The 19,216-nt window shown below is 35.1% G+C and overlaps 1 protein-coding gene across 1 annotated transcript; it reads right to left on the bottom strand.

The window, feature by feature from the left end:
- Window positions 1-10,995: 10,995 nt before the first annotated feature.
- Window positions 10,996-19,013, bottom strand: LOC125663149 (fibroleukin-like). Its single transcript, XM_056147589.1, has 5 exons — window positions 18,766-19,013; window positions 15,132-15,228; window positions 13,946-14,113; window positions 11,678-11,703; window positions 10,996-11,481 (listed from the first exon to the last, which is right to left on the bottom strand). Exons 1-5 carry the CDS (start codon window positions 18,997-18,999, stop codon window positions 11,200-11,202), a joined length of 807 nt encoding a protein of 268 aa, XP_056003564.1. The 5' UTR covers window positions 19,000-19,013; the 3' UTR covers window positions 10,996-11,199.
- Window positions 19,014-19,216: the final 203 nt, after the last annotated feature.

The raw sequence follows: 19,216 nt of genomic DNA, 5'->3' as shown, positions 1-19,216 counted from the left end.
TCTCGTTCTTGTCAGTGCAACTCTTATGAGACCGCTCAACAGAATTTCGTGAAACTTTGTAGTTGATAAGGACACACTGTAAATGTGCATATTTCCAGGACATTCTAAGTCAGTGTTGTTTTTTTTACTGGGAATTATGTCCCTTACGAACTCGAGCCCAGATGCGAGAATGAACGATATGAGGGAACGAACGCTTTATCGTGGTACAACGGTTTTAGATGATGACGGAACGGTTTCGTCAGGGAATGGAACGTTGAACGGTACAGTTTTGGTGTGGGAATGGAACGATTCTAGTCGAGAACGGAACGGTTCAATTTGGTGTAGAACTATGCTTCAGGGTCTGTAATATATGTGAGCTATTTACTCTTAATGGGTCCTCTGAAATATATGTGACCATTACTAAGTCCATTAATTTCGTTGCTGTGACCTTAATTGACTATGATAACTTGCAGAAATAATGTAATTTCGTGACCTTTGTCTACTTACAGCATTGATATATGGAAAGGGTTACACTTGACGCACAGAATTAAAAGTTATGCTTCAGCTTCCAGATAAGGTGTGTAATTTACTTCCGAATCATCACATCATGCCGAATTTCAACAAGAGCAATACAACCCATTTAAAATCAAAACCTTTAATTCCAATTTTAATGTGTTAAATATATTTAAAAATAAAGATTTGGTTTATAATTTGCCTATTCGACTTTATCTTAGCTGTTTAATTCTTAATATATCATCTAACCCTTTCTTATCGGAAGAGACGACTAAAAGGGGCGGTCCTTCGGATGATACCCCAAAAACCGAGGTCCCGTGTCACAGCAGGTATGGCACGATAAAGTTTCCCCCTGCTCAATTCAAAGGCCTTAAAAGCGCCGAACATAGGCCTAAATTTTAAAGCTCTTCACGGGCAATGATGACGTCTCCTTATGAGTGAAATATTCTCGAGAGGGATGTTAAGCAATATTCAATCAATCAATTATAATATATCATTTAAACCCTCATCTAGCAACTAAACGTTTGGATGTTCAAAAGAATATTTCAAATAATATGATAGAATATCCCTCTTGTTTATGAACACTACGTATAGAGAATGGAAGGTATAATTATGCAAAGTTGCAAATGTTTCTACAGCGAACCGTTCTGGAATAGTATGTAAGAAGTTTGAGCGGTATTTGTTTTTAAGCGGGGAGCAGAAAAGAGCAGTTTCATTCGTAACAAATTATGCATGCTTTTAAAACTGTTTGAAAAAAAATGAAACAAAGAAAGGATATGTTTTGTAAAATGATCAATCAGAATCCGACCCTGGGGTTCCCTGTTTAATTCCCTGTGGAGTTGATAGTTTTCTTGATCTTCCCCGTATGATGTGTATGGCCCCAGATACCAATTTCGTTTTGTATTCAGCTGTATCGGAACAATTTCTCTTTGATTCTACATTTGAAGATGAATTGACCTACAACTGGAGCTATGGATAACAATTAATCAATCTAATGGTTTGTTTTTGTTCCCTGCACTCAGGCAGTGAAATTAACGGACGGTGATCAATCTCATAATTCCTATAAAGATAATATCGTTTCTATTTCAAAATTCTTGAAATGAATATTGGCGGCTTTTGTGTACTAGATCATCCAATCAATATTTGTTTGCTTATATGACCATTTGAATGTCTAAAAAATTCACTAATAAACGCATTTTGCTATTTGTAAAAGACTATATGAAACCCCGCGTAAGCACGGGAAACCAAAATTTTGTAATAATACATAGAGGAAGGACTTTTTAATGCATGTTTGAACTGTTGCGTACATTAACTTAATAAACGATTTCTTTAATTCAAATTAATTGAAGAAAAGTATTTGAGTAACTGCGTGTATTAGTTGTTATATTTAGTGATATTATATGCAGGAAATAAAACTTGATTATTAGGAAAGCACCTGAAGCTCGAAATTAAATGTTATCTATGCAACATATATGATCTCTCTCCGTATTGAAAATTAGATAATGATATTACGAATGCAATCATAATCTGTCATGCCAAATAGTTTATTAAAGACAAAATGAACAGTTTTTCATAATTTCAATAAAGGGGCATTGTTACTTTGCGTTAAGGTAACTCCATACTCGCAATTTTATCTGATACAAGTTTAAAAAGTGTATTAATTTCCATATATTAGAGTTCAAACTAACAAATTATCAAATAAATTGTTTAGGTCATCACACTCTCTAAGATGCGAGACATACATAAACAGAGTCATATATCACCTTCAGAAAATTACAATTTTCCGTGAACAACGTTATCAAAATTTAATAAAAACTGGTTATGACGATATAACAGCATTCATAACAATTTCATAAAATTCTATCTTTACAAAAATATACAAAATAAGGGAAATTTATCGCATAATAGACTTGGTAGAGAAATCAATAAAAACAGAGTTATTGCCCTTGTGTTCAAGATGTTGAAACTTATCATTGATTATTCATCAATCACTTAGACGTTTGAAATATTTTATTTTTAACAATTTGTTTTACAATAACTATCGAAAAAGATTCCAACAAAAGGTACTTTCCTATTATGCATAAATCTAAATAAATCAATGATTTTGCAAAATCTGATGACATCACAGGAGGTTGGAATTGCTTTGACATCATCAAAATTAAATCACGTTCAGTACAAAATTAAGACACTGTGTATATAAATCAAACAACATTCAAATATATCCATCTTTCACCATTATGTAAGGTAACGAAAAAGACACCCGTGTCAATGTTTATTACATAAGCATATCAAAATAATCCCAATATTTGTAACAAGGAGGATTGTAAAGATGTCAAACTTGTACGGTAACAATTTTCATGCACCAGATGCACATTTCGACAAATGATGTCTCCTCAGTAATGCTTAACCAAAATGTTTAAAATCCAAATAACGATAAACTTGTTAGACCTATTTAATTTTGCAATGAATTTATTAATTTTATTGTTTTTATGTGTGTGAGTGGGGCTGTCTTCCACATGGCTATAACAATTTATCGATACCTGAGATTGGTTTCATTGTTTTGTCAACTTAACTTCAAAGGAGAGGAGTTGTATAAAAAGGGGGGGGGGGTTAAAAACTGTCAAAACATTTCTATGGAGGATCTACCCCTCATTCCCGTATATTTCGGGATCCGCCTATTTGTATATCACATAGGGAGGAAAATAAGGTTTTGAATTAAAGTCCACAGTACTGGGGAATTCTTCGGGTATTAAAATGGCAAATATGCAAAGAGAAAAAATGTGAATTAAGGTCAGCTCTACGTCACGAGTGCTGGCACGGAGCTCCGATTAGGAGCAATACTCTCTTTTTGCATAACAGGAATACCGAAGAAAAATCCTTATTATCAAATACAAATAAAAATGTTTGCATATAGATATCAAGATTATCGAATATTATCAAAATTTTCGCAAATGAATAACAAGAATATCGAATTTGATAAAATGGTTTCGTTTATAAGTCAAGATTTGTATGATATTGCAACGTTTAACACAGCGTAAGTATATCTGTTCTATGATGAATTTTTATATGCATACATACAGTAGTACATGTAACAAAATGTTGTCTGTATAATTGTCATTTGATAAAGCTAGTTCAAATACATGTACCAGAGTAAAACACATCTATGAGATACACATGCTATAGCTTAAATACCTTGTATATCCTTTTAAAAATGATTTTAATTTAGATCATTTAAAAAATAGTAATAGCAACATTTTACGTTTAGCAAGACGTAAACAGTGTACATTGACGTAGCGTCACCGCGCGACAAAATCACACAGGACATTTATTTGAACGTTATGTATCTTTTCGTTTTTCTAAAATGAAATGTTGTATATTCTTTATAGTGAATTTTATGTACTTTCTGTAAGTTATATTCATTAAAATATTCTCGTTAGAATAATGCTTAGAAATAAGACATAAAATGGTTGAATTGTTGAAAAAGGGCGATATTTGTAGAATAAGGATATTTCACTGGACACCGATAAAATCAATTTACTTCATGAATATACTCAGAATTATGTAATACTTGCATACACTATGCTCCTCGATAGATATACATTATACATGTAACGAGGATAATAATCTTCCCCATGTATTAGACATGCTACTGGTCACGATTATTTGCATTTTCAGTCTATCTACAAACACAGGATACAACTGTCTCTGCCATTTTCAAGATCGCTATATCAATTCTATATCAATTCACTGTTAATCAACTGAAACATTAAATCATGTTCATATGAAGACATTATTAATTACATACACTGTACATTGGTTGTCGGTAACTTTATACGTTTCCAAACGTCTAAATATGGACCAAAATAAATTTTTGTTAGATACTCACATATGATCATATTTTTAAAACAAATCGAAATAAAATATACGAGCTTAGTAATGGGCTTTTGGCCAAAAAAGGGGCGTATTTGTGAATATGGGCTATATGCAAAAGCAAATCGAACACCATTCATGTATGGTATGCCAGGTTTTGTACCGGAAAATGAGATGTCGGTGAATAGAAGAGGCTCATGGGCCACACAAGACAAATATACCATGCTTGGTGACTGGGCATGGCATTCTATGAACTGAATGTTTAAAGTAATTGCTTTATGGTTTTTACATAAGGATGTCACAATCATACACCAAATTTTACGCTATTTGGCACAAAATCAATCATTTTATTAATATGTGGATAAAGCATATGTTTATTTTATGTAATACGGGACATCGAAAAATGACATTTGCGTGTATATAACTCTGTTATTGTTCATGAAATGCATGTAAATTATATTATATATAAGCTATTGTATTTATATATATATATATATATATATATATATATATATATATATATATATATATCCCTTGCCATTGATGTAAAAGATTTTAACAATCCATAAAATATCCATCGGTGTAAACATAGCGGAAGCATTTTCTTGTGCATCTATGAAAGTAACAGCTGTACCGTGCGCGACGTTGTATATAAACTCTTTATGGGAAGATCTTATGAAGTTTGATCTTGCCTTAAAAGTTAAACCTACCTTACATTAATTGAAACTGACCAATATCGTGATGATCTCGGTTAGAATAGGTCATCAGTACCCCATGCTTTTCGTAAGAGGCGACTAAATGAGTTGGTCCTTTGGATGAGACCGAAAACACTGAGGTTCCGTGCCACAACAGGTGCGGGACGATAAAGATCCCTCCCTGCTCGATGTACATTAGCGCCGAGCATAAGCCTAAATTGTGCAGCCCTTCACCGGCAGTGGTGACGTCTTCATATGAGTGAAATATTCTCGGGAGGGACTTTAAACAATATTCAATCAATCAATCTGACCAATTTAACCTGAGGAATGGTCGTGTAAAGTGTTGGAAAGCCATACGTTTTGATGTTGATTTGAGAAACGTTTTTGGATTCCAAATTTATTACAAGTTCTAAATTGACGAGAGGTGTTCTATGTAAAACTTATACGGTACCAATTTTGATGCACCAGATGCGCATTTCGACAAATAATGTCTCTTCAGTGATGCTCAACCGAAATGTTTGAAATCCTAAATAACTATGAAGTTTTAGAGCTATCTAAGGTGATGTTCACATACAGATACACGTACGATAACTGTCAAATCGACGAGGTGACATATCGTCGTAGTCTGAAATTCGAATATACCAGCGACATTCATGCAGGAGTTATGATTTGATTTTGTTCATGTATATATAGATTGCATAAATCCTTACATGGAGTTGAATCGGGGATATATGAAAGGTGAAGATAACGAACAGTGATCAATCTCATAACTCCTATACGTTATACAAAATGGAGAGATGGGCAAACGCGGACCGTTGGATATACCAGAGGTGGGATCAGGTGCCTAGGAGGAGTAAGCATCCCCTGTCAACCGGTCGACCCGCCGTGAGCCGTATATCTTGATGAGGTGAACGGAGTTATCCATAGTCAAAATCAGTATGCTAAGAACGACTTAACAATCGATATTGAAACACGCCAGGTAGCATATTACCCAATGATAGGTTGTATTGGTAAATTAAAAACAACAAAAAAGTACATGCTAGTATCCAGTGTCACAGTTAAAGAGCATGGAGGATGTCGGGCAGCAGTTGTTGTACGTCTCTGGATATCAAAACCGCTTCCTGTTTGAGAAGGCAAACGTCAATCATTGACCATTAAATGAAATGAACTATATATGATTTATGTATAATGACCTTCTAAGATGACCTCATTATACTAAAATTTTAATTAATAGCTCATTTGAGCATCCTGTGTGAAGCATGTCACCATCAATAAACATATAAACGCTAAATTATTTGTCACGTGATTTGTCACGTGATATGATTTTTGTAAAAACAAAATTCCGGAATATTAGGTAAGGTGTATTGTTTGCAAATAAAGTATCATATAGTTCGTATTTTGTATCACTCTTTCGAATGTTAATGTTTTGTCACGTGTTTCGTAGTGCTATTGTTTGTTTCCAAGTTCTGAATGATTAAAATGCGTTCTATAAATGTAATCTATTCATTATGTAAAACTTATACGGTACCAATTTGGATGCACCAGATGCGCATTTCGACAAATAATGTCTCTTCAGTGATGCTCAACCGAAATGTTTGAAATCCGAAATAACTATGAAGTTTTAGATCTAAATATAGCCAAAAACAACGTGCCAAACAAGTGAAGCCAAATTCGTCCAATGTCAAATACAAAACCATCAGAATAGGATTGACATTTATTGTTGTACTATTTAAAAAAAATTAATTAACAATGTAGGATATATAAAAACTTCAGTGATTCCATGGGGAAGCCGGGTTAGAATAGCTCCTAATCAGTAGCCCTTGATTGTAGTAAAAGGTGACAAAATGGGGGCGGTTCTTCAGATGAGACCGCAGAAACCGAGCCCTTTGTTACAGCAGATATGACACGATAAAGACCCCTCCCTGTCCATAGGCCGTAAGCGTCGAGGCCTAAATTATGCTGCCCTTCACCGGCAATGATGAGTAACAAATTCCCAAGCGGGGTGCTAAACAAAATACAACCAAAACTAAGTCTTTTCCTTGAAGATATATGGATGCATTTTTGAGGATGTTTTCGCAGGGTGTTCACTTCCTTTTTATTGAGCAGGCCTATAAAGGATTTGAGGAGGCCCAAAAAGTTAAGGGGGTCTGGGGGGATCCCCCCCCCCTCCCCAGAACATTTTGAAAATCAGGACGCAAAATCCTGCTTTCTGGCGCATTCTGAGGGTAAATTTATTGTTTAAAATATGTGAAATTATACATCTTTTTCCAGGTATTTCAGCAAAGTGCATAAAATATTCAGTCGTCAGCATTCAAATTCAGATCTATAACAAAAAGTTTGTTTTCAAATAAATGTGAATCATGATCAATTAAGTCCCAAAAAATTTTGAAAATCAGGAACGCAAAATCCTGTATTCTGACCCATCCTGGGATTTAAGATATGTGAAATTATATATCTTTTTTCAGGTATTCAGTTGTCAGCCTTCAAAAATCAGAGATATATAAAGAAAAGCTTGTACCAGTATTCAAATTAAAATGAATTGTGATCAATTAAAACTTTTTTAACTTTGCTTGAGTTCTTGTTTTTTTTTTTTTTTTTTTTTTTTTTTATTTGTCATGAGGTTTGTATTAGATCAGTTACGGCAACATTAATTTATGAAAATGATCTGACATCAGAAACACATGACAGTCTTCAAAAAATCTGCATTCAATCATGCTACAGGTAAACAGTAAACTTAATTGAACGAATAACCATGCAAAATAAGTGGGAATTAATTCTATTTTTAACCTTTAGATCGCTTCATTTGCTTGCTTTCGATTTGAAAATAGTCTTTATCTGTTCTTTTCACCAACAGTTCTTCACGTTCATCTTTTAAGTTTTTCATCAGTGTTGTGGGTCAGCGTGGTACATTTAGGAAGATTCCCGTTCATTCAAAACGCAACATCGACTCGGAATTTACAGCCAATGAAAATCCTTCATAGATTATACACGATATTCGCAACCAATGAAAATCCGCGATACGTACCGCTTTCAACAACGAGGAAGTGATATGGACTAGTAAACACAGTCTATTTTTAACTAATAAGTACTGGTCATTTCGATCAGAATAATAATTAACTTCAATATTTTTTTTTCAAACACGATTTGAACCGCCCGGCAACGTAGTTGTCTGAGGCGGTCAATTCGCCCGGCGACCGGTTCCTAACGAAAACACTGTAATTAATTATTTCGTGCTTCTTGTTGCCGATGTTGCTTTCAGTGTTGTTGTTGACAACGCTATTGTTACCGGTATTGTTGTTTGCGGTGTTGTTGCTACTATAGAGCATAAAAGAAAAATACAAACCCAGAGATCAATAATCCTCGTTTGTGTTCATTAGGTAATTGCAATGTGATGAACCTTATAACTCTGGAAATCAAACCATTGCCAATATAACGAGTAGTGATCAATCTCGTCTCTCCTATAAAGAATTCAGAATGAAGGCAAACACGGACGCATGTCTAGCAGACTAAGCACTCTCTGTGGACCGCTAATACTCACTGAGATTGTCTTGATAAGGTAAATCGAGTAATCTGTGGTCAAAATTGATACGTAAACAACGGTTTCAGAACTGGTTAGAAATACGCACGACATCATTCGGCCCAGTTATAGCTTGCATTTGTAAATGAAAATTGATAAAATCCGATTTCCAATCAACGAGATCTTTAAAAGTTCCGTAACACCAACTTTTTTTGTCAGTAGCTTGTCTAGAATAAAAATCGATCATACGCAGAACATGCTCCCGTGTATACCATCAGTTGAGGGACATGAACTCCATGTACAAGTGTTAATGAAATGGTGATACTGAAATATAGGTAGTTAACGATGGGGAATCTTAAACCATCTTGTGTGTCATAAAGTTGTGTGTTGGCTTACCGTGAACATCTATGTTCAGTAAGATATTAAGCAGATATGGAAGACATTGTTTTATTTCGAGTTCACTGGATTATATCGAATCGTCATCACGATGAAAATGTTTATTGTCAACGGATAAAACGAAGGTCACAGCAAGAAAGTTGTTCTTCAAAATACATTCTGCATGGTAAGAATCAAATAATAATGTGACACAATTTGTGCCCATGGGAATTCCAACACATGAATACCTGATCATCAAATACTACAAAAATATTATCAATGCCAAAAAAAATCTTTTTAATATCAACATCATAGTACATGTGCGTAAAATCAAAGTATCACTTAAAACAACACAATGAATTGACAAAATATTTAATGAATGTACATATCACTTCAAGAAGGAATTTATCACTTTTGACAACACATATCACTAATGGTAACTGTTGCACATCAAATTGAGAAAATTCGTAATGAATATACACTGTACATGTCATCTACGACAACACAACGAATTGAAAGAATTCATCATCAATTTATATAATAGTTTAAGAACATGCGTACATAGAACGTTTATCTATCTAAAAATTATATAAATCACAGTCTTCAGGAAAACTGACATTCTGTGATTAGAAGTCATATGAATCGAAAGGAGTAAATATCGATGGTCTTGGTTGTCAGAGGTTTAAGCGTATTTGATCCCCTCATGATGTATCACTCTAACATACGTGTATATTTCGGATCACTGAGATCAAGCAGTACAAAACCATTGTGACACCTTTTAAAATTATTTATCTTTGTTTTTAATTTATGACTTATTAAAAAACAAAACAAGCATAGTTGTTATACAATATGCTCCCTCCTGTTTTATCACTCTCATATACTCTACAAAGAATGTAATATGAATTTTGCATTATTTCTTTTTATCAGTTATGCAAAAAAATTACCGATCATCAGTACTCATATACATCTACTTCTGCATGGATGGTATATGAATCAGGCTCGATATGCCGTATACATTGATGTACATGTACAAAGTAGATCTACCAAAATACCTTTCATTACCTGCCATTACCTCTCCATCATTGGTATTTTCTCTAATCAAGCAATTCCTCTTTTTAAAAGTTAGTCAAAAATATTATACATGCCATATCTAATTGGTTTTTTTTTTAATTTAGCAGATCGACAGATCAACAATCGCTGAAGTAGAAACATATATATTACCAGAAGTGTTCCCTCTCACTGTCTATACATCCCAGTGAGGGCGCTGCTAAATTAGTAACATATTTTCCCGCCACAAAATAGGCGATCCCTCTGCTTTACGTTTACAGTTATATATGTAAGCTATGCTTTATTTGTATAACATGATATTAATTTAACAATATTCACTCTTTTTACGCGTCCATTCATTCTAATATGTACCCCGGTTGAATCGTGCTGATTGGCTGATGTCACAGTTCAAAAGCACGGTAACTTATACATGTACAACTATGTAGTGGTCGATATAGTTTTCTTGGACTCTTTTAGATAAGTCTTAAATTGTAATATTCCTTTAAAAGGTGACTGTTGTGAGAAGGGGGGGGGGGGTGAAAGACGGTAAATAGATGCAAGGTGAAGATAACGAACAGTGATCAATCTCATAACTCCTATAAGTAATACAAAATAGATAGTTGGGCTATTTTAAGCGAAGCAATTGTCAAGAAGTGAAAAACATGTCTGGTTATCAAAAATTGTTTGTGGTACTTTTCAATCAATTTATTTCATCTACAGTTTTTTTTTTATGAAGTACCTCAGCGGCGGCGACACTTTTTTTTTCCAGAGCAATTTCGGTATCCAACTGAAGAGTAAATCATGTGACTTATTCGTGTAAGCATTGGAGCAAGCTCATCAAGTCACTTCGCTCTAAAATCATCGTTTTTGCACTAGGACGTCTGGGGGGGGGGGCGTAGTTCCATATACGTGCTTAGAAAAAATGTTTTAAAACGAAAATAAAAAACATGCCGTTCTCTGTTTGCAAGATATGTGAGACATACTTGATCGGAAACTCATGAGTTATGATGTATATATAGAATCAACATTGATGAAAATATTATGTATGTCTTAAAGTAGCTACAGGTCTTCGATTATATATTCCCCATTTTCTGTGTCAACCCCAACTAAGTAAGTCAATACCACTTAAATCACATTAACACAAAATTAGCGATTTGAAAGTATATTACAAATTCCTTATCAGCAATATATTATGTTCAGCGCTTATCGAGGTTTTATCATCATTAAAGTCTCGTTCACCTTTGAACCAGGAGGAACTGTCGGGTTCCAAGACCCCCAGAAATTGTCTGGAGACGAGACACCATTGAGGAATCCGTGAGCACAGTAAGCGAACCACCACCCTCCCATCAATCCTTTCCCACAGTCCCAATTAGGGTAATTGTCGTTGTCCCGATCCAGCGTGCTGAAATACATTCCATTCAGATTCATCAGAGACGAGTCAAACATGCTGTCACCTGTAGAGGAAATGGAAAAATCAATAGGAAACTTGTTAGGTCACCTGGGTCACGCAGGTGACATATTGCTATTGGTCTGCGTCCTTCGTCCTGCGTCGTCCATTGTGTGTTAACAATTAAAAAGGTTCAACTTCTTGAAAATCACAATTCCAATTCTTTATAAAATTTGGTAAGAAGCATCTTTGGGGCAAATGGGACATGCATTGTAAATTCCTGGACTTCTGCACCGTAGGACCTTGGGAAGGGGTCACAACTGCCAAAAAGTATCAAATTTTCAATAAACATTTTCTCTACAACAGCACATCTGTAAGATATTATAAATGTAAAACTTATACGGTACCAATTTTGATGCACCAGATGCGCATTTCGACAAATAATGTCTCTTCAGTGATGCTCAACCGAAATGTTTGAAATCCGAAATAACTATGAAGTTTTAGAGCTAAGTATAGCCAAAAACAGCGTGCCAAAAAAGTGGAACCAAATACGTCTAAGGATAAGAGCTATGCATGAGGGAGATAATCCTTAATTTTGAAATGAATTTCTAAATTTCATACCAGCAATTAAATATACATCCGTATTTTCAAGCTAGTAACGAAGTACTTAGCTACTGGGCTGCAGAGACTGCATAGTCATGTAGATCAGGAACGCCTCTACCAAAATTGTAAATTTCATGATCCCTAGGTAGTGGTTCTGACTGCAGGGTAGGGAAAACCATAATCAAAATTCACAAGAACTGTTCAGTACCCGTACGACTTTCATAAAAATCGCATAATGGATTTGATAATGAAATCAATGAAAAGAGAGTCATTGCCCTTAGATTCAATATCATTGATTATTCATATATGATTTCAGACTTTTGAAATATGTTGTGCTTAGCAAGATTTTTATAATCATCATCGGAAAAGATTCAAACAAAATATGTATGTTTATATCATTCATAATATAAATAAACCATTGATTTAGCAAAGTGTTATGACGTCACATAATGTTGGAATAACTTTAAATAACATCTTATTTAATTTTATTGATACTAAATTGATATTCAGAGGGGGCAGTTAACTCTTTACTAAAATTGGAACGGTAGTATTGTTTCACCGCTTAACTTTTTTAAAGTTATCATTTCAGAATGATTTTTATGTCAATAGTCGTATAACCAGATGGCTATGTACAAGAATTTATGTTTTGTTTTCTCAATTATCGGTCATGATATCATTGCTTGGTTTATTTTTGTATTGACAACTCCATGTGTGAGAGATGCGGAAAATTGAAACTTACTTTGGAATTGTTCTGTAAGCAGCTGTTGCATTTATAATTTATAACCTAACGTGCAGTGATACCGTAGATTGAAATTACTACTTCGTTAACAAGTTGTCAGGAAATATCCTATTTCACAAGATCTGTACCTGTATTTTCAGCACCAGGATGGTCAGTTCTATTGCTTTGGCGCCGTATAGTGTCTGTGTAAGGGTGAACGTTGGAATGCAAACGAAGTTCGTTTACTTCTAAATGTCACAGATGGACAGAGTCGATCAGAATTGTTTGTCCTTGGAAAATAATATATATACCCATGCATTGTGTGTTTTGAGTAGAGAGGTAGGGAATTATTGGTAAATTCTGCTCTTGTACAGACTTGAATAAAAGTTGTAAAATTAACTTGGATTTGTCTCCCAAAGATACAACCTGAAAAGGTTTACATACATATTTATATGAATTTTCATAAAAGGTTACATTTATTTATGTGATAAAATAAGAAGAGATCACTGTAATGTGGGTTTCGAGTATTTCACAAATAATGAAAAACGGATATATTTTTAAAAGATGTTTCCTCCCATGAAACACAAATTCCTTTTTACATTTATTATGAATTGTCGTCTAGCAAATCTTTAAAAACAACACCTTCTTTACAGACCAAAACGTGGCGAAAATATTCACTCTTAAATCATTTGCAAATGAGGTTAAAGTATGGAAAATGAAGCTGAACCATTTTTGTATTGAATGTAAAGCAATTTGACTAATTAAATTATTTATTTATCTTAATAAGTATTCTAAATTATACATGTACATGTGTGACATTTCAAAGCCTAATTTCAAGGAGCAAATGCTTTTCATCTCCTAACCAAAAGGGTCAAAACTATTTAGAATGTAAGAATTAAAAATGTAGGCGGAAATCCAAAGTTAACGTTTGTAGTCCTTATATTATTCCAGTGGTACGCCATAATGATTAACAATTTATCATTTTTATCTTGGTAACTACCTTTCCATTTCTTTTTTGTCTTTGGCAATAACCCGTGGGACTAGTAATACCCTTAACTAATGAGGAGGTGATATATAGGCCTGTAGGCCTCTTGATAATTGTGACGTCTTGCAGTGTAAAGTGCGCTAAGTGTAAAGTGCACTAAGATACATATCTGTCTAGCTTTCCGCTTTTTCCCGGGAAACCTAACTAAGCTGCGTCCGTGAATACTCTCTCCCCTTGCTCTTTCGTTCATTCTTACCTAATGTCCCTGTTGTCGGTCCTCCCAGAAATAATTTGTATTTGTTTGCCTCGTCAGCTATAGAGAACTGGCCATACAACTCGTACAGCGTTGTACCATTTTGTAACTTGATGACAACGCAGAGAGAGAAGTCATTCCCCTTTGTTAATAGGTGGATTTCGTCATTTCCTACAGAATTTGTCGAATTTGTAACAAAAAGAAAAATTGCAGTAGCAATGATATTTATTACAAAAATAGATAGTAGAACGTTTGCATTGTAACTGGGAGGTCCTAAATTCGACTCCTGTTTGTATTATTGCTGAGTCAAACAAAAGACACAAACATAGGTAGCGATTGTTCCTTCGCAAAACGCTTGGCATTCATAAAAGTAGAAAATAACGAATAATGATCGATCTCATGTAAAGGTGAAAATAACTAACAGTGATTAATCTCAGGGAAAAGTAAAGATACTGAACAGTGATCGAACTCATGAAAGGGGGAAAAGAAACTGATTAATCTCCTAATTCCTATTAAGAATATAAAATTAAGAGTAGGGTAAACACGGACCTCCTGGACACACAAGAGATAAGATGAAATGCCTAGGAAAAGTAAGTATCCCTGTTGATCAGTCACATCCACCATGAGCACTATATCTTGATCATGTGAACGGGGTAATTTGTAATCACAATCAGTATGCAAAGAACGGCCTAACAATTTGTATAAATCACTTCAGACAAAATTCGACTTAACGACTTGTATTAGTGAGAATTTCAGGTCTTCTGGGTTTGACCTTCAAACTAGAGTTTCCGTATCACGACTGATATGAGAACGTGAAAAACCTCATTGATATGGTCCTGAAGTATAAGCCTATGGTAATTCACCTACAGCTGGTGACGTCACAATATGTCATAATGAGCAAAACATGAAAGGTGAAGATAACGAAAACTGATCGATCTTGTAGCTCATATATGCAATACAAAATAGAGGTAGGGATATACCAGAGGTGGCATCAGGTGCCTAAGAGGATTTAGCATCTCCTGTCGACCGGTCACACCGCCCTCGACAAAACGTTAAAAACCAAAAAGGTTATTTGTTGCCAATTTATGATCCCTTTTGGGGTGGAAAATGCACAAGCTACTTTTTGAAAATGTCCTAGATCCGTCCTTGAAACAAAATCATAAGAGACCGTTCGACCTGAAATACATACCGATCCAATAATCAATTCCTGGTAACCCGAACCCGATCTTGTAATCTTCCCAGGGACGATTAAAATCCACAGACCAATGAAGTCGTCTTTGAAATGCCTGTAAAATATTGGCAGCATTTGTTTTAATCTGTTCTGTGGCGAATATGTATGTATATATGTCTCTATAAAAATTTAGAAAGATTATGTTAATTGTTTAATGGCGCTTCATCTAATGATATTTCCCCCAAAGAGTTTAATTATCTCCTACCTGTTGTTTTAATGGGTATATTGCTGGTTAGTTGACCTTTCCTTACATCTCAAGAAGTAGAAAACATATTTGTTAGCAGATTGCATATGGTTTCTATCATACCCACTAGAGATGATATACCGGTCGTGGTAGTTGAGTGGTAGTGTTACATATAGCTTCGCAAGCCCCGCTCAAAACCTAAGACTCAAAAATAGGTAGTGATTGTTCCTTCCCCAAGTATTCTAAATTTAGAAGTGAAAATCAAGCGTTTTTTAACTCTAAAAACCGAAAGTGTGGCAAGCGTTGGCACATTAAAGAACTCTGAATATTGTAGCCGTGTGCGCTGAACATAGGTCTAATTTGTTAGTGCTTTACCTACAATTAGTTATATCTCAATATGAGTAGAAATTTCTCGACGGGACGTAAAATAAACAAACAATCAACACAGTTCAGATGCAGCAGATTACCTATATTTTCCAGATGTAATGACAAAAAAAAAAACCCGAATCCCAACATGATGTATATAACTCAGACACAACTGTCTAAAGAATTTGAAAGATCCTAAGAATTTGATATTTATGTTTCTCTTAAACTTATGACACAGTACTGTTGTAACACAATGTACAGCTCTACATGATATTGGTTTATGTTCGTTATCTTCGCCTTTCACAGAGAAGACTACCGCTGGTCTTACCACTGAACACGTGCCAGGCACTTGTTTTTTTTCTTTCAGTTGAGGTCATGCATAAAAGAATATCTTGAATAGGACGTAAAACAGCGCACATACATTGTACAACGCGGCTGAGTTAAGGCTTTCCTCATAAATACCAGTGCTGTAAAAATGTTCTTTCCCGCACTGGCACACTACATGACGTCACAATGAAAAATACGTCATGATGAAGGTCATGACGTACATATCTACATTCCTTTTGCGGTTGGAAATGTCAAAATATTTTTTCGTTATTTACCACCGCTGTCAAACAATAAACCGCAATCATGTAAAAGTTTCTGTCAAATGGGTTATATTAATTCTCTTTGATATTGAAATATTTTCAATTTCTTCTTTATATAACATACATGCTAAAGTAATATCCATATTATATTGTGATCTTGATATCGCCCCTAATCTGCACGTATATAGTGAATTTCACAATGAACTCATTTGCATAAACAGGGTTTCCGTACATACAAATTTCATCATTGGCACGACACCCCGAGGTTTTTGAGTGAGAGATGTTTGATTTATGTGACATGTGAACTTCAGTGCAAAAGGAAAGTTAGGGGAGGAAGTTGTGGCTTCAACAGAAAACATGTTTTTCAGGCTAGATTCAACTTCGTATATGCAAAAATCACCGCATCTTGCATATTCAATGCAAAAATTAGACATGTTACAAGTCACGATAAAGTTGCTCTCAGCACTTTTCAAATTAAGAAATTAATGTGTTTTGAAGTTATATGAACTTCAACTTTCATTGATATCTGGATATTGTGCCAATGGAACGATTTATACATGCACGGTACGATTTTATCTTGATATTTGATCACGTGATATACAGCTGATGTAGAGACTATCGGTCTGTTGAAAAAATGTATGGGAGGTCAATATGCACTTAATTATATATGGATATATTTTTTGTATATAAGGGTCGTGTGTATAGAATTTGTCAAAAATTGATCTGTTTATAATGCTTTTTTCCTCTGACATATTTCTATGGCCCAACTTAACACAACTGCGAAACAGCAGTACTTTGAAATCACTAGGTTGGCTTTAAGAAATTATGCAGTTTTCCGTCGTGTTTTTTTTGTTCGTGGTATACCTCCATCCAACGGAATAAAATAATGAATTTATTCCTTATCATTTAATATTTTAAAACATTGAGTTCATATAAAACATTACATGATTTGAGTTGAATTAACGAGTTATTGTTGGACTACATTCCATGTCATTTCGAGATGGGCGTAGTAATTTTTGAATACACAATTTAAAAAAAAAAAAAATATTCCTTTAGGCCTAATGGTAACTTCCACGAACTGTTTTTTTACGGTAGAGCAAACGGGTTTCTTGTGGACTGAAGAATGAAGTTTTGAAAGGATGAGTTAAAGATAAGTCCTGCTGAGAGATAATTACTGGAATTTTGTTGAGTGGAACTGAAATTAAGCGCAAAGTTCGATATCGGTACTAACGGAAACCGTTGGACACGTGTATACTCATGATGTGGGATGCCAGGTAGGGTTCTCTTGAGAGTTGTCACGGCTTCCAGATAGACAAATGAGTGTTACTGATGGTTTTTCGAGTTTTATCAGTGAATTGCTTAGACATCACAGCTGTTGTAACTTCGTACGGAAGCCTGGTTTCGGTGTCAACTCATAAACATATTATTCCGGAGTTCGAAATCATAGTCGTTAAGGGCTACGATATTGCAGTGTATCTGGTGCAGTGTATCTGGTATTTGGGATCTTGACATGAAGGAAGTTGTCGCAAGGTGCAAACTGGACTATTGTCATCCCCGGTTGAATACATTTAACTCTCAGCCCGGATTTGCAGAGGCAGACGTGCGTTGTTACATTTAGGGGTCATCAAATAGCCATGTTTATTTCATTTTGTATAATTAATAAGGGGCCTCCGTGGCCGAGTGGCTAGAGCATTGCGCTCAAAATAACACAGCCTCTCAACTCTGACAACGCGGGTTCGAATCCCGCTCGCGCCGTTAAGTGAGAAAGTTTCCCAGTTTACTTTCGGACGGTCGGTGGTCTCTTCTCAGGTACATTGTATCTGGGTTCTCTCTTCCACCAATAAAAACTGGGCGGGACCAGATAACTAAAAAAATTGAGTGTGGCGGAAAACACCAATCATCAATTATTACTAATATCTGATATTTGTTTGTTTTTGTTTATTAAATTTACATAGATCGATTGAAGTTTTTAGTTTTTCTTTTCAGGATTCACTAATCTATATATAAATACGAAGCATCCAGAGAAATCCCAAACATTTCAATAGAAAGTATATATTTTGTATATACGGAACGGCCATTTATTTTTTCCCCGTTGGATACGATATTCCAATAATTTTTCAACCAATGAAAAAGCGTGTAGCATGTAAAATTAAATGATGGTTGTATATTGTTTATCACCCCGCTCGCGGTTTTTTCACGGATATGGAGAAGTAACCATTGCCGGTGAATGGCTGCAAAATTTAGGTTTATACTTGACGTTTATAGCTTTTGAGCAGGGAGGGGCCTTTATTATACCAATCCTGCTGTGACACGGGGCCTCGGTTTTCGCGATCTCATCCGAAAGACCGTAAAATGTTATATCACATGTATATTTTTGCAGGAACAGTTAAAGATAACGAACAATGATCAATCTCAGAGAGAGAGAGAGAGAGAGAGAGAGAGAGAGGGTTCTTACCGTCCATCCTCCACCAGCCGTCTCCATGTCACAGTATACACAAATTGCATGTCTCGTCGACAACGGAGAGATTTTGTATACACCTGATTTTGTCTGTCCACCCTCTAGAATGGCACTGCAGTCCCTCGGAATGTGCGAAACTAGGAACGGAAAGCATATTTTGTATACCTTAATATGTTGACTTATAGAGAAATATTTGGTACATTGTATTTCAATTAGCCAGAAAAAAGACATGTGACACTCTTACTCAGTTTTTAACTAGAAAGATGGTCAATATTGCTACTGTTAAATCTTATCTCGAGGCTATCGAGATTTACAGTCTGTTCGGTGCTTCTTTAGATAGCACTGTACAACAAGTAGAAGTCTGTTCAATGATTTACGACTGATATGGGTGGACAAATCGAGTGAGAGAGGATATTCCTATCAAAGGGGTATGGACATCCATTTTTGA

Source organism: Ostrea edulis, chromosome 8 (genome assembly GCF_947568905.1).
Source record: "Ostrea edulis chromosome 8, xbOstEdul1.1, whole genome shotgun sequence".
NCBI classification, from domain to species: domain Eukaryota; kingdom Metazoa; phylum Mollusca; class Bivalvia; order Ostreida; family Ostreidae; genus Ostrea; species Ostrea edulis.
The sequence above is the reverse complement of the archived record's forward strand: the minus strand, read 5'-3'. Positions and strand labels throughout refer to the sequence as shown.